Genomic DNA, 14053 nt, shown 5'->3' with positions numbered 1-14053 from the left:
CCAACCCACCTGGATAGCTCAGTATAGGGGTACCTCGGTTTAAGAGTTTAATCCATTCCTGGAGACAGCTCGTAATCTGAAAACTCGTAAACCGAAGCTAATTTCCCCATAAGAAATAATGGGAAATGAATCAATCCATTTTAGACTACCCAAAAACCTCACTTTAAACTAAATTTTATACCTAATTCATCTAAATCTACACTACAAAAGTATGTTCAAGTTATTACTTACGCTTGCTAATGACTGCTGTTGGCGTATGGAAGATGGTGAGGAGGGGGGAGGAGGAGAGGTGTTACTGTTTGGAAGGGGAGTCCCCTTCTATTATAACGTCAGGCAGTGAGGACCTCTCTGGGGTGCACTCTCTGGCACATTTTGTCTGCATACCACTAGGTCCTGGTTGTGGCTCACCGCTCGATTTTCTCACAACAAAGCGGTCCATTGAAGATTGTTTTTCCCTTCTTCGCAAGATTTCTCTGTAGTGAGGCATCACATTGTCATTGAAAAGATTTATGCAACAGCCTACTACAGCTTTTTCTGGGGTAAGTCGTTTTAATAAAAGTTTCCATTTCTTCCCACATCTGACACCACTTCTTAATGGTTGTGGAAGGGACATTCTGTACTGCCTCATCCTCCTCCACTGGAGAAACATCCTCAGCTGTGTCTTCTTGCTGTTCCTTTAGAAGGACTTGGAGTTCTTCGGTGGTCAGTTCTTTGTTGTGCTCTTCCACTAACTCCTCCACATCAGCACCATCCAATTCCAAGTCCATTTGCCGGCCCAAAGTAACAAGTTCCTCAACAATAGGCGCATCATTTACAGGCTCAAACCCCCTCAAAGTCTAGTTCTGTCACACATTCAGGCCACAGTTTTCTCCAGCCAGAGATCAGGATTCTTTGAGTCACTTCTTGCCAGGTTTTGTCAACGAGTTTTAACCACCGTGTTGCTCCGAGTTTATTGTGAAATTCCCCCTGTGCGCATGAAATAAAGTGTTCCCAAAAAATTATTTTTTTCTTTGTAAAATGATAAATTGCCTTCCCTGAACATGTCTATGTAAAAATAAATACCGAATTCCACTTACTTTGGCTGTGGGAATGTGGACAAGGTGCGCTGTGATGTCATCAGGGCCTGGTCGCCCGTGCATGAATCGCCCAGACACGGTCGCGCGGGCCATTCAAGCACCGGGTGTTGCCACAAATATATTTTCAATTATTTGTTCTATGTATTTTCAATGCGGTTTTATTTGTTTTTTTATCGTATATGATGCATATTTGTGTCCTTTACAATATGTATACAGTAGAACGGTCATAATGTTTCCATGGAACTGTGATACATGTGTCAGTAATGTATCCACAATAAATGTTTATTGTTGCAATATTACAGTACTTGTTAAAAATTCACTAAAATTACAATATGTACAGTTTCACACACTATTTACACAGTAACACACTGTATTACATAGTACTTCAGAAGTGAGTAATAATCAACGAGGTAGTCCATGGTGCACAGCACGACTTCGCTCTTGTTGCACTAGGTACAAATAAATTTTCACTTCTTGTTTTTTCATTCTGTGTGCTTGCAAATAACGCACTCACGTACACCCTTGGCTTTAGTACTTGTAGGTTGTATGTAGCCAAGCTTGTAAAGCATAAGGTAGTATTGAAAAGGTTATAGGAAAAGATCAATTTGTAAGGTAGTCTTGAAAAGATCGCTTTGTATGGTCCCACACAGGAAGAGATTCAGCTTGCCTCAAAGAGTGTCCGTCAGTCAGAAAGAGATTCAGCTAGCCTCAACTGAGTGTCCTTCCTGACTGAGTGTCGTCAGTCAGGAAGAGATTCAGGTATTCTTGAAAATATCAATGTAAAACACCACCATGGAAGCCGCTAACACTGTTCATCTATGCTACTTGTATCTGATGCATCATCACTGAAAACTATTCATCTATGTATCATCTAAATAAATTGGAGATAGCATAGGATTGCAAGGGTGACGCTCTGAGCTACAACTGGATACGCTCTCTGTATCGTCCTCATAGGTGCTGTATCACTTGCATCTGACCTTTGTGTTAGGTCCTTATTGCGCCTAGCTTCACCAATATTATGACTCTTTATGTTCTTCAAACAATAAGGTTTGAATTTCATCGACAGAGCGTTATTTTTCAACACCACGTTGGACAGGTGTTTGGGTCATGTGCCACCCATGGTTGCTCACTCAGAACTAACCCAGCCAGCAGCCCTAGGGGCATTCTGGGAATTTTTTCCAAGATGGCTGCCTCTCACTGGAGGTCCTTAAGAGTCCATTTCGTACACAATTAACCTCGCACACATTTAGAATGGGTACGGAAAAATCAAAAAGAGTTTTCTTGGTTGGCACAGTTTCCCTGCTGACCAAGAATACTTGGTTAGCGCAGTTAAGCGGTTAAATCACTACAAATGTTAAAATAGTGTTTCCAGAACATTTTGAGGGTGAGGTTTGTGGCTTCAGTCACTTCAAAACATTTCCGGAAAAGTGCCCTTTCATAAGTTTCTTAAAATTCGCTTTGATTTTCGGGTCCATAGGCTGAATTAGAGGAGTGGTGTTAGGAGGAAGGAACTTTACTGTGTGAAAATTGCTGTATCTGTGCAACAATTCATCTTCCAAGCCTGGAGGATGAACAGGAGCATTGTCGGGGAGAAGCAGGGCCTTGAGTGGCAAATGTTTCTCCTGCAGATATTTTTATATGGCAGGGCACACCACTTCATTCATCCACTCCGAAAAAAAAATCCTAGTCACCCATGCCTTATTGTTAGCCCTCCACATCACACACATTTGTTTTTTCTGCACTTCATACTGTTTGGATTTTCAGAACCCTTGGATTTTCAGAATGGTACACAAGCAAGGGTTTAATTTTCAAATCGCCACTCACATTTGAACACAGAACAAGCGTAAACCTATCTTTCATAGGCTTGTGTCCGGGCAATGATTTTTCCTCCTTGGTAATGTATGTCCTCTTAGGCAATCTTTTCCAGAACAGTCTTGTCTCATCACAATTAAACACTTGTTGTGGTAGGTATCCCTCAGCCTCTGCAAACTCTTTTAAATTCTTCAATAAATCTTTCAGCTGCTGGTTTTTCTGAGCCTGGCAGCCTCCCCATGCCTCACAACACTATAAATACCACTTCTTTTTCTAAATTTTTCAAACCATCCCCTGCTTGCCTTAAAGTCTATCGTATCTGCACTCGTTCCAGGGGTTTTCTTTACAAAGTCTTTGTGCAATACCCTGGCTTTCTCACTAATGATGGCCTCTGAAACACTATCACCCTTTAACTCCTTGTTGTGTATCCAGATTAATTATTTATCGAACAACAACACCAACTAATTAATTATCCGATCGACTTTGGGATAGCTTCAAAATGAGTGCCTTTAAATTGCGCACAATTTCTTACCATATTGAAAGATGTATTATGAAACTTGATGTCAAAGCACATGAAAGATTATAAATACGTTTTTGGGCCAAATTTTAAAATATTTGTTAAAATTCTATTTATTTTGCTAATATTATGAGACTAGTTTTAAAATGCGCGCCCTTTGGTTGCGAACAATTTGATACGAAAATGAAAGATGTAACATGAACATTTATGTCAGAACACTGGAAACATATAAATAATTTTGTGATGATGAGCGTCCAAAGTTAAAATATTTGTTAAAATTCTAGTTATTGCTCTATTATTATTGGACTAGTTTTAAAATACGAGCCTTTCTATTGCGAACAATTTGATACCAAAATGAAAGATGTAAGACGAAAATTGATGTTATCAAACTGAACGAGTATTCACATTAGGCCGTGGTGTGCAAATTGGTGCTCGTTCATGGTTAACTTTAGGCTTTGCTGTGGGGAGTCACGCCGGGCTTTTGGACATTATATGCATATACACTTGTAGGGAATTCTATTGCGAACACAATGATACCAAAACGAACGACGTAGCATGAGAATTAAGGTGAGATAACTGAAACGAGTATAAACATTTTACTGATTTTGTGCGCTCACGGGTAACTTTTGCCGACTTTTGGCTTTGCTGTGGGGAGTCATGCTGGGGTTTTGGACATTTTGTGCTTATACACTTGTAGGGAATTCTATTGGAAACAAAATGATATCAAAACGAATGACGTAGCGTGAGAATTAAGGTAAGAAAACTGAAACGAGTATACACGTTCCGCTGTCGCCGCGCGCTCGGCTGCACGCCAAGGGCATGAACTGTAAATTTGCGCGCGCATGCCGGGCGTGCGAAAATGTTAAGGGTTAAAGGAGTGGGTTAGGAGGGCTTTGCTTTCTTAATCATTCTTAATCAAAAAACACTTGATGAGGTCTGCAAGTAAACAATAAGTGAGGCCTAAAAGAAAAACACCTGGTTTATTTTTTTGGTGAGAGCTTCCAAGATGAATCAAAAGCCAAAGTTACAGTTATCCGGTAACTTCTTAACCACCGTGCTGCGAGGCCTTAACCCTTACACTGCTCAGGGGTCATATGGACATTTACACCCCTGTGCGCAAGAAAAAAAAAAATTCAAAAAATTTTTTTCGTCTTCTAAACATGTTAATTTGTGTCCCCTGAGCACGGAAAAAATAAAAAAAAAATCGTAGGTGACATATTTTGGGCGCAATTGACCAAGGAAGTCTGGCAAAAAGTGGGCGTTGACAGAGCGGTCGTCAGACCCGGTCAGCGTCACCCGCGTTGACAGATGGGAGTTGCCACAAAGATATTATTACCTAATTGTTTCAATGTCTCCGATTGATTTTTTCTTAGTTTTTTTGCAGTAATATTATTCAATAGTGTGTATTGTAATATATTTATATAATAAAAGTGGTTAATAATCGCTATACTCAAAAGTATGATGTGCGTATTAGTGATTCAATTATTATGTTTATAAAACAATAAACAAATAGTTTTGCTGCTATTACACTCTATACACAGGTTATATATAAGTATTGGCATGTTTTGGTCACCATAACGAACCACTAAGTTGGTATTGAGAGTCGAAAAGCAACGAGGAGTTACCGCCACACACCAGCCAGCCACTCACTGCCACTCCCTCAACACACGCACTAAACTTTCTCCCCCAACAATACCAGTTGTGGTGTTATTACACTATATACAGACGTTATATATAAGTATGAGTATATTTTGTTCACCACAACTGTACAGCTAAGCTGATATAGTTAGTTCAGGCACTAAGAGTCGTCGCTATACACAGATGGCGGCTGGCGGCTCCCTCACTCTTTCAAGGTCACACGCACTAAACTTTCTCCCCCAACAATACCAGTTGTGGTGTTATTACACTATATACAGACGTTATATATAAATATCTACATGTTTTATGCACCGTAACTGTACACCTAAGCTTGTAGAGCGCCCAAAGAGCATAGTGGCCACCCTCTAAACAGCTAGAGAAATCGTGCAGACGACGTCACCTCCGTCACCCATATGGCTCCTCCCAGCATAATCCTTTTGCTGTTATTACACTAATACACACATTATATATAAGTATCTACATTTGTGTTCACCATAGAGAACCACTGACCTAGTATGGTGAACGCAAACAATAACAGGTGGCCACACAGTCAGTAAACGATGCTGTCTCCCTCCGTCTCTCAGCATCACTCCTCACACAGCGCTAATTATTACAACAATCCTGCTATTATCACAACCCTGGTTATTTATATCACAGTCATTGGTCATCTGTAATATTGTCATCGCTAAATAATAACAATTATATATTTATTTTGACATTTTTCGGCGATGCTGTGGGCACAAGCTGAACATCAATGCTGTTCGCTCATGCTGCGTGCGCCGGCCTTGGTTGCTCCAACAGTACTGTGCCTCTCACACCTGAGAATATTGCCCACGATTTTTTTTTAAAATGGCATCTGTTTACAAGAGCCCTGAGGAAGCTACTGTGAACCCCGTGTTGCCGCGGGCCATTTGAATCAGGCCTGGCACCCTATGGCGTATATATACGCCATGCGCACCATGGGACATGTTACTCAGGGCGTATATATACGCCATGCGCACCATGGGACATGTTACTCAGGGCGTATATATACGCCATGCGCACCATGGGACATGTTACTCAGGGCGTATATATACGCCATGCGCAGTTTAAGGGTTAAAATATAACATTCTGTGGTGCGCCGAAACTAAATGATTTTCCCCCAAAATTATCATTTTATGTTATTAAAATGCAGTCTCTAATCATGGGAAACTAAAAAAATATTGTATGTGACATACTTTAGACGTGATGGAGCTGAAAAGTTGAGCAAATTACCGGAGCTGAGTGATGGAACGCTCGGGGTCACTTGGCCCCGCCACTTTATGGGGCGCTATTGGCCACGAATATAAATTTTCACAATTATTTTGATGTTTCTCATTCATTTCTTCTCTGGTATTTTGCAGTAATATTATTCAAAAGTGTATAATTTGTGGAATTTATATAGTTGAATGTGTGGCACATCGCTATACGCAAAATTATGGGGCTCATATATGTTCCATGTATATTATATTCTACGATCACTCAAACAGTGTTTTAGCTGTTATTACACTATATACTGTACACATATTGTATATGCCTATCTACATGTTTGTGCACAATAATGAACCTACAAAGATTGTGTGTTGAGCATTTATATGCACAGAACAAATATTCAAGGTCAGCCTAGCGGCCGACAGCCGAGTGTGTGGCAGGGGCTGCCGCAAATACATTTTTGCATAATTATTTCAGTGTCTGTGAATGGTTTTATATATAGTTTTTTTCTCTAATATTATTCAAAAGTGTATAATTTGTGGAATTTATATAGTTCAATGTGTGGAACATCGCTATGCTCAAAATTATGGAACTCATATATGTTCCATGTGTATTATATTTTACAATCAATCAAACAGTGTTTTTGCTGTCATTACACTATATACATATGGTTTATACTGTATACGTATCTACATGATTTGTACACCATAACTGTACAACTAAGCTGGTATGGTGTGCAAACCACAGTGTGCTACTCACTCCCTCACCACCACCTCCTCCCAGCATACTCTTCGTTCTGTTATTACACTATATACGCACATTATGTATAAGTATCTACATTTGTGTTCAACATAGCAAATCACTAAGTTGGTATGGGAAGTTCAGACAATAACAGAGGTCGCCACTCAGTCAGCTGATGCTCCCTCCCTCCCTCCCTCACCAACATTCATCCGCCTACAATAGTGTTTCTGCTCTTATTACACCATATACACACGTTATATATATAGGTACTGTATCTATGTGTTTTGTTGTCCATAACTGTACATCTAAGCTCGTTAGGTGTCCAAACAGCATAGTGTCCACCCGACACAGCATGACAAGTCTCACCAGCCAGCAGATGACTCCACCTCCCTCACCAAAATGGCTCCTCCCAACATATTCCTTTTGCTGTTATTACAATATATACACACACACGTTATATATATATGTATCTACATTTGTGCTCATCATAGAGAACCACTAAGCTGGTATGGTGAGTTCAGACAATAACAGGTTGCTACACGCAGTCTGCAGATGACACTACCTCCCTCCCTCCCTCAACAAGATTATTCCTCCCATCATACTACGTACAGCGCTAATTATTACCACAATCCTGCTATTATCAGAATCCTGGTCATTTTTATCACAGACAGGGGTCTTCTGTAATACTATCACTAAATAATAGCAGTTATATATATATTTTGACATGTTTAGGCGATGCTGTAGTCACAAGCTGAGCAGCAGTGCTGTTAGCTTATGCTGCGTGTGCCAGCCTTGGTTGCTCATTTAGTACTGAGGCTCCCACACCCAAGAATGTTACTCACGATTTTCTTTTAAAATGGCGTCTGTTTACAGGAGTCCTGAGACACAGGATGTGAGCCCCGTGTACCCGCGGGAGTTTTGAATCGCTCCCAATATCTATAATCGCCACATGGTGCTCTGCGCACCCTCGGTCTAGCGCCACAAGGCGCTCTGCGCAGTGCAGTGGTTAAGGAATAGTTTCCGGGACAGTCGATTGTTTCGAGGGGCTGCTGCCCACTTCTCTTTAGCCTCTTCTCTTGTTCCTTTATCCCTGATGAGCAGTTTTTCTTTGCTGCTTGCTTCCTCTACGTTTGGCTCTGTTGGGTCGGCTAAGCCGTTAGCTATATTTGGTTTCACTTGGTTTCATTTTCCTGATCTCATATTCTTGGACTTGGTTGTCTTAGTTCTTTGCTGGGTCCTCTGTGGTTATTAATGGAATTGTCTATTGGATTTCTGTTTTTTTCCTGGCTTTTGCTCTTCTCTTCGTCTGATATGTTCCCCTTTTGTTTTAGTTGTATGTCATGAGATAGCAACATGGAGCCATTGTGGAACCTTCTCAAAAAACCAGCATTGAATGTAAGAAAATACCTCTTTCTGGTGGGTCCTCGGTGGCTCCCTGAGCCCTCCCTTTTGCTTTTAGGTACATTGGTTTGCCTTTGGTCTGCTCATGAATGAAAGGGTACATCGGTTGAGCCAGTAGCTTCCGCTGTTGGCATCTGGTGTGGGAAAGTGGAACTAGAGGTTGATCTACCTAACTCCGTATTTCTCTTCTTTTTTTTTTTACACTTTTGCTCTGCTGTTGTCTGTTTTGTCATGCTATACCTTCTGATAATTTTTCTCTTGCGTGATCTGGTCGAAAGACTGGGCCATGAGAACATTGCTCCTCGGAATTACCACAAGGTAATCATTTGCTCTCTGCACCTCTTTGAGGGGATCAGATTTTGGCCTCTGGTTTCTTGTAGGCTTTTTAAGACTCACGAAGACCTGGTGTGATTTGATGTGTTGAGCTATGCAGGTGATTGGCAACAGGGAGCACTGAGAACCCACCAGAAAGAGGCATTTCATTACATTTAATCCTGGTTTTGTGTGTTCCTGTAGTATTAGCACAGCATAAAATAGTTCAACTTTACTCTGCTTATAGCAACAAATTGCATCAGTTTCCTGTAAACCAATATCTCTAGATACAGTTCACTAGTTAATTCCATCCTCATCTACATTGTAAATGTAATAAAAAAAATCTCAGTCGACAATCTCCAGATATATTTTGACACTATTGTGACAGCTTTATCTGCAAACTGCCTTTGACATAACATTTTGATACCTCTGATATCATGGCAGTTTTTAAAAGCACTCTGCCACCTAGTAGGCTCTTTCCAAAAGTAGCTATTCTTGTACTGGCTTCTTTGACTTACATCACTGATAACTATATCATTCACACGCTGCGTTATCAGTTACGTTATGCCAGTTGTATTCGACGACTGTGGCAAGCTAGTGCTCTTGGCTTATTAAAGTAGAGACGTCTAGGGTATGATTGGTTGAGGTCTCTTCACCCCCAAGGACAGATTTTGACACATTGCAGGTAAAAGTCAAGACATTAAGGAATTGTTTGTCGTAACAGAAGATTAGACAGAAAGCATCCATGAGAAATCATCTTAATTGATTGTATCATAGGACAAGTGTCTTAAGAAGACTGAAGAGGCCCTGTTATGAAGTAGACCAACAGCTTTGTCCATTTCTGCCTTTATTTTATGAAATTATGATATTGAATTATTTGATAAAAATTATCAATTGCTTTCATATGATCATTATAATCATATGACCATTTTTCATCCAATTTCTTACTTTCTGTCCTATTGATCCATTTTTATTATGAATTCTGCAGCTTTCTTCAGAAGCAAGTGGAACAAAATGACAAATACATTACCTGTTCTGCAATTTTATACATTCATATGTCGTTATAAGGATCATTTCCACTACTATTCATTTTTTAATGCCATGTGATAGTAATTACTATACAGTATTTTTTAATTGCACAAAAATATTTTCAAAGACGAAAATATATTAAAATTATTCTTTGTCCACATGTTTTAAGACAGTGTTACTCATGTATGTCTATATGTGCAGCAGTTAAGGGCAGACCAATATATGCATTACTTATGTATATTTGACTATACATGTGTGTATGTATTTTGCATATGTGTGACTGTCCTTACATAATGGTATACACATTCCAATAAGTGTATGGATGGGCAGTCAGGGGCATCTGTCCTATGGTAATATTACAGTGCTAGTTTTAAAATTCAAATTAGATTGAGCTATTATCACACAAACTATATTAATTTTTTTTTTTGCTCTTTTCAGGTTAAAGTGTTATATGTAAGAAACCTCACTCAAATGACTACGGAAGAAATGCTGAAGGAGAAATTTGATGAATTTGGAAAAGTTGAACGTGTTAAAAAGATTAAAGATTATGCTTTTGTCCACTTTGAGGAGAGAGATGAAGCAGTTAAGGTAAGATTAAAGTATGCTTCTTGCCTGTCTTGCTTCTTCTTCTTGTTGACTTTTGAGATAACTGGTTCCCTAACCTGGTCTCTATCAAGGCCTGGTTGATATTCTGATCAACTAGGCTTTTATTGCTTCTATGGAAGGCTAATGTCAAAATATTGTATTTGCCACTTTTTAACATTTCTGCACCTACTATCTGGGCAAATACATTATTATACAAGTACTGTAGGGTATTTTAGTATTATAAGACAGTCAGTGTACTTAGACACTTGGCCATTCCCACTGTATTAGATTATATTGTATGAAGAATATCATAATGTAAGTATCATCCATGGTATGTTATAGGACAAAATGGCATGTGTGTATTATGTTTATATAGAAGAATATTGAAACAATCTATAGCGAACTCCTTCAGGCAATCCACCATTAGTATCATAATTAAGTATCAAAATTTGATGTTTTTGTGAGGCTTGTTTGCTGAAGCCACCACTGGACTGTCATGACATGGACATGTTAACAGCTTACCTTGTCTATTTATAAATGATTGTATTGTTCATAAAATATTTGAACAAATTAATTATGACATATTTTACAAACTATATTATTAATACTGTTTAAAAATCAATACTAGTATTCATAAAACTGCCAAAAGTGAATCATTATTGCACCAAGTGTTGAAATGCTGAAAAGTCCACTTTTCAGTCCATGCTGAAATTTATATACATAAAACTTAAAAAAGAAAAAAATTAAATATGACAAATTATTATTCAACCATGATTGTCAAACAGCAATAACCTTGAGACAAAATTACCCAAACGTTTGTTGAAATGCTCCAAAGCCTCAGCCGTACTATACCTTTAAACACCAGAGCTGCTCGGGTGGCTAAGTCTACAATGTTGTTGTTAACACTTTCGCTCACCCCGCGCGCCACCCCTCAACTGTGTGATATGGGACCCCAGGGTGTCACGGGAGCACGCGTAAATTCTGAAAAGTGTATACTCTCATTAACTTTGTCACCTTAATTCTCGTCCTACGAGATTAAATTTTGTATCATTGTGTTCGCAATAGAATTCTCTACAGCACTAAATGCATATAAACTCCAAAAGCCCGGCTAATTACCCGCAGCAAACAGAGAAAGTGCAAACGAGTTACCCAGGAGCGCGCAAACGCGATAAAATGTTTTCACTATTTTCACTCTGGTCACCTCAATTTTCATCCTAGGTCTTTCATTTTGGTCTCAATGGGTTCGCAATAGAATTCTCTAGAGGAACATTAGCATATAAAATAAAAAACCTGGTCACGCTCCAACCGCCGACGAGTTGAAGACGGGCCACGCGTTAGCCGCAAGTGAGCGCTCAGACGCCTTCCAGCTGCACTCCCAATTCCCGCCCTTTTCAAGCCTTTCTTTCGCAATTTTCTTCCTGGAAGGGCCTTGTTCATGATCACTATCCATCGTGGAGTAAGCGTAGATAGTTTCTAAAGCCGCAGTAAGAAATATAGCCACGGAAAATAGCCGAAATGTTCACACGTTTGAGATGCGAGGAGAGGCAACATTGGTCACAACAGTGGAGCGATAACAATGGGCCCACGGTGTGTGCCAAGCCACCTGAGGGCCACGAGGCTCAACAAAGAAAATGGGAGAACATCGGCGCGCATTTTAAAACCAGTCCCCCCAAAAATTGGATAAAAACCTGATTTTTGGCGATTATTTAACCCTTAACATGCTCAGGGTTTAATATCCTGCCATCCCCACAGGCGCAGGTCATTTTGAAAAAAAAAAAAAATTTTTTCTTTCTAACCTGTTAATTTGTGTTCACTGATCACGGGAAAAATAATAAAAAAATCGTAAGAGGCATATATTGCCCGCTATAGGGCTGGGAAGTCTGGCAAATTATAGGCGCTGACTCAGCGTGCGTCCCAGGCGGTCTGTTGCTCGCAAGCTGTCAGGCCAGAGTTGCCACAAAGAGATAATTACCGAATTATTTCAATGTCTCTGATTGATTTTTCATACTTTTTTTGCTGTAATATTATTCAATAGTGTGTAGTTTGATATATTTATATAATAAAATGAGTGAATCGTTGGTGTACTAAAAAATATGGTGTGCATATTGTTGATTCAGTTATGTTCATCAATCAGTGAACAAATACTTTGTCGGTTATTACACTATAAGCACAGGTTATATATAAGTATTTGCATGTTTTGTTCACTATAATGAACCGCTAAGTAGCTATTATGAGTCAAAAAGTAATGAGGAGTGACCGCCGTGTACCAGCCAGCCACTCCCGCCCTCCCTCCAGTCATCTGACTCACCCTCATTCTCCTCCCACAATAATGTTTTTGCTCTAATTCACTATATACAGACGTTATATATAAGTATCTACATGTTTTGTTCACCATAACTGTACATCTAAGCTTGTATGGTGAGTAAAGGCACAGAGATGTGGCTACTCACACAGTCAGCTGATCGGCGGCCGCCCTCAAGGTCAGACGCACTAATATTTCTCCTCCAACAATACTGTGTGGTGTTATTACGCTATATATCTTATATACAGACGTTATATATAAGTATCTACATGTTTTGTTCACCATAACTGTACATCTAAGCTTGTATGGTGAGTAAAGGCACAGAGATGTGGCTACTCACACAGTCAGCTGATCGGCGGCCGCCCTCAAGGCCAGACGCACTAATATTTCTCCTCCAACAATACTGTGTGGTGTTATTACGCTATATACACACATTATATATAAATATCTACTTGTTTTATTCATCATACTTGTACAAATAAACTGGTATGGTGCCCAAAGACCATCGTGGTAACCAGTAAACAACACCATCGTCTGCACGGTGGCGTCGTGCAGACGACGCCACCGCCCTCACCAAAATGGCGGCTCCAAACCTTCTCTTGCTGTTTATACCCTCTATACGCACGTTATATATAAGTGTCTACATTTGTGTTCACCATAGCGAACCACTAAGCTGTTATGGTGAGTGCAGTCAATAAACGGTGGCCACACACAGTCAAAAGACATCGCCACCACCCTCTCTCTCACAGCATTACACCTCCTTCCATGGTGCACAGCGCTAAATATCACCACACTCCTGCTATTATCAGAACCCTGGTCAGTTTTATCACAGTCAGGGGTCTTTTGTAATAATATCATCGCTACATAATAGAATGAACAAGTATAATTTGGCATTTTTAGGCGATGCTGTGGTCACAAACTGAACAGCAGTGCTGTTAGCTCATGCTGCGTGCGTCAGGCTTGGTTGCTCACTCAATACTGAGGCCAATAACACCCGGGAGTTTGGCCCACGATTTTTTTAAAAAATGGCGTCTGTTTACAAGAGCCCTGATGAAGGTGTGGTGAACCCCGTGTATCCGCGGGCTGTTTAAATCTTGCGTAGTACTCCAACACATCATATGACGTGATGCGCAGTTTACTGGAACAACGTCCAGCACGTCATATGACGTGATGCGCACTTTAAGGGTTAAAGTGGATGACGCAATGCTGCGTCATCCCCGGCATTACCGACAGTAAACGGATGACGCAATGCTGCGTCATGCCCGGGCGAAAGTGTTAATTCTGGTCCTGGGCCCTTGGAGGTCAGCATGGATCTTAAAGGTCAGCATAATCCATAGACTTTGCAGTACCAATCTATAAGCACTAATAAGCTACTGAGGGCCTACCAGGAAAGGGGACATTTCATTACAT

The 14053-nt window shown here is 40.1% G+C and overlaps 1 protein-coding gene across 18 annotated transcripts in view; it reads left to right on the top strand.

Annotated features, from left to right (window-relative positions):
• Nucleotides 1-14053, top strand: part of LOC123773598 (heterogeneous nuclear ribonucleoprotein Q) — a 236569-nt gene that overhangs the window by 126650 nt on the left and 95866 nt on the right. For all 18 annotated transcript variants that reach the window (XM_069312317.1, XM_069312323.1, XM_069312316.1 and 15 more), the window contains exon 9: nt 10195-10344. In XM_069312317.1, the coding sequence (XP_069168418.1) occupies nt 10195-10344 (150 nt within the window). The remainder of the gene's footprint in view (nt 1-10194; nt 10345-14053) is intronic.

Source organism: Procambarus clarkii, chromosome 72 (genome assembly GCF_040958095.1).
Source record: "Procambarus clarkii isolate CNS0578487 chromosome 72, FALCON_Pclarkii_2.0, whole genome shotgun sequence".
Classification (NCBI taxonomy): domain Eukaryota; kingdom Metazoa; phylum Arthropoda; class Malacostraca; order Decapoda; family Cambaridae; genus Procambarus; species Procambarus clarkii.
This window is presented reverse-complemented; position numbering and strand designations above follow the sequence as displayed.